Source organism: Solanum tuberosum, unplaced genomic scaffold, assembly GCF_000226075.1.
Source record: "Solanum tuberosum cultivar DM 1-3 516 R44 unplaced genomic scaffold, SolTub_3.0 scf00505, whole genome shotgun sequence".
Taxonomy (NCBI): Eukaryota; Viridiplantae; Streptophyta; class Magnoliopsida; order Solanales; family Solanaceae; genus Solanum; species Solanum tuberosum.
The window spans coordinates 371215-374061 of NW_006239422.1; the positions used below are offsets into that span (position 1 = coordinate 371215).

The following is a 2847-nucleotide window of genomic DNA, read 5'->3' on the forward strand; positions in this document are numbered from 1 at the left end:
CTAAGCCTTTGCATATTTTTCATTGCCTGATCTTTGCTAAAGAATGGTTTTTCAGAATAAGTAAACCAGATTGCTTCCATTCTCTTTGTCCCCTAGTAAAAAGATCATGAATCAACATGTCATGTACAATCCACTTATCAATATCATTGTTTTCTTACTCTACCCCCGAATGCTAATTTTTGTCATGTTTTATATTATTTATTATTGTACTTGAAGAGCCAGCACCATCAAATAAAATTTAAGGTACAAATATTAGTTAAGAGAAATGCTTTGCGTAGTTATTTTTATTTTTAAATGATACATTTTTTGAGAAGTTTATTAGACTCAAGTTAAAAAGTTTTACATACTCTCATAAAACAAAATGGTAAGTGAATTAGTAAGGTAAGTATTGGCCCTCCTAAATTATTTTTTTTCATTTCTGAATTTTTACTAATAAAAAATTACTTAGGGTAAATAAATGGGTGATATTTGCTTTTAGAATTTTTTCCATTACAGAATTTTTTAACAAAATGTTACTCAAAGTAAATAGTTGTATAATATTAGCTTAAAAAATAACTAATTGAGTTATTATGTACAAAGAATCGTATGAATTTCAAGTTAATCTAATGAATGAAAGTTAGATTAAACATCTACTAGACTAATTCATGGCTTGATAATATAAGATAAATGAATTTTGATATATGAAAATTAAAAATTGATTATTATTGCAGTATTTAGCCTACTTACAGTATTGTTGACCACAGCTTCAAAATCTGCAACGTTCCATAGCCTGCTGGGTTGTCCGGACTCTTCTTGCTTTTTCACCACATATCTACCCATGTCTTGAATTAAGTCATGCATTTGAATTCTATCATATGTAGAGATGAACACAAGAGATTTCTCAATTAGACCATGCAATCTGATACGGGCGTACAAATCATAGCCCTGAAGAATTTTAATGATGTCATCTTTCCTCATCCCTCTAAAGAAGCATGCGATATCTAGAAATATTGTTTTCTCTTCATCTTGCAACGCTTCAAAACTTATTTTGAGGTTTTTAACAACATCTGGACTAGATTCTTTCTTTATCAGGTCTACAGCTTCTCTCCACATAGTTTTATCTTGATTATGTAACCAAATCCCCCACAATCTCAAGGCTAAAGGAAGGCCATTAGCATGACTTACTACCTCTAGAGCCAACTTCTTAATATGCTCATCTGGAGCTTCTCCCTTGAAAGCATAATGATTGAACAACTGAATAGCATCATGTTCGGGTAGTGTAGTCACTTCATAAACTACATTATTCTTCCCTATAGTTTGCTTGTTTCTAGTTGTTGCAATAATTCTACTTCCATTGCCAAACCAACTAAGATGCCCTGCTAAATACTCCAAATGATCATGATGATTAATGTCATCAAGCACAACTAAAACCTTCATAAGACGAAGTCTACGAGCCATCAAACACTTCCCCTCCTCCTTATTATTCACATATTTTTTGTCTTCCCTTAACAGTTCAGAGAGAAGGATATTTTGTAGAGAATGCATTTCATTTATGTTAGTTTCTTTGACATCCTCAAGGAAACTTTTATATTGAAATTGAGGTGAGAGAGTTTCAAAAACAGCTCTTGCTAGAGTCGTTTTACCGACTCCCCCCATTCCCCAGATCCCCAAAATCCGGACATCATCAGTTTTCATCTCTAGTAGGGATTTTACTTCCTCCAAATGAGTATCTATTCCCACAGTATATTGCAAATAAGATGAAGAAGTCTTGCACAATTTGAAAGAAACATCGTCAACAAGTTCCTTAATACATTCTGATTCAATCCTACAAATAGTAAGAACAAGAAGTACATCACAGTGTGTAAGTGCATAATCATGATAAAAGGGACAAAACACATAAATCAAACTCCTCAAAACATCGTCAACAATTGAGTAATTAAATTGATATAAATCGACACAAATTGACTTTAGCAAGTAATTTAGTATACTTGGATGACCATAAAATTTATTTACTCGATTGAAATAAATAAATTTTTGAGGTACACAGTTGTTCTATAGTAGAATATTAGCTAGCTATTGTGTGTAACTAGTCTTCATGATAAATAAATTTATGATTCAACTTGTGTGTTTTTTTACTCACCTGCGATGAACATTACAACCTTTTAGATCAGCGGCAGCACTTAGAGCAGTTCTCCATCCTTTCACCTTCTGCTTTCCTTCATCATCATTCGCATACTCCGATTCATGTTGGTCAAATGCTACTTTAAAGCTCTTTTTTTGCTTCCGAACCACTGATGGATATACATCATAGAAGACCGGTATGACTATTAGTCCTTTTTCTTCCTTGCATTCCATGATCTTTACTAGTTCGTTCAAGCACCACCTAGATGTAGCATACTTCTTTGAGAAAATGACAAGAGCAACTTGAGACTCTTCGATAGCTTTCAAGAGTTCTTCTGGGATGGAATCGCCAATCTCTAGCCTTTTATCATCTTGAAAGGTGCATATTGCACTGTTTTCCAAACCTTCGTACAAGTGACCCGTAAATGTTCTCCGAGTGTCGACACCTCTAAAACTTAAAAAGACATCATACTTCCATAGCGGACGGTATTGCGAATCACTCGCATAAGAAGAAGAAGAAGAAGAAGATGCCATGGATGTCTGAGAAGAAAATACAAACTATGTGTAGGTGTGATAATAATAAGATGAAGAAATATAAAGCAAAATGAAAGATGAATGTTTCTGTGAAATAAGCAGCTTCTTAATGCTCTCTACTCCACTTGTCATTAGAATTATTAGGAAACTCCTTAAGAAAGAAGAGGCAAGTTGGTAAGAAAGAAAAAGTGAATTAATTACATGGCCCTACTT

The 2847-nt window shown here is 33.5% G+C and overlaps 1 protein-coding gene across 1 annotated transcript; it reads right to left on the reverse strand.

The window, feature by feature from the left end:
* On the reverse strand, positions 1–2634 carry LOC102592771 (TMV resistance protein N-like). The gene is made up of 3 exons (XM_015304011.1): positions 2120–2634; positions 727–1804; positions 1–36 (listed from the first exon to the last, which is right to left on the reverse strand). Exons 1-3 carry the CDS (start codon positions 2632–2634, stop codon positions 1–3), a joined length of 1629 nt encoding a protein of 542 aa, XP_015159497.1.
* Between the last annotated feature and the right edge of the window lie 213 nt (positions 2635–2847).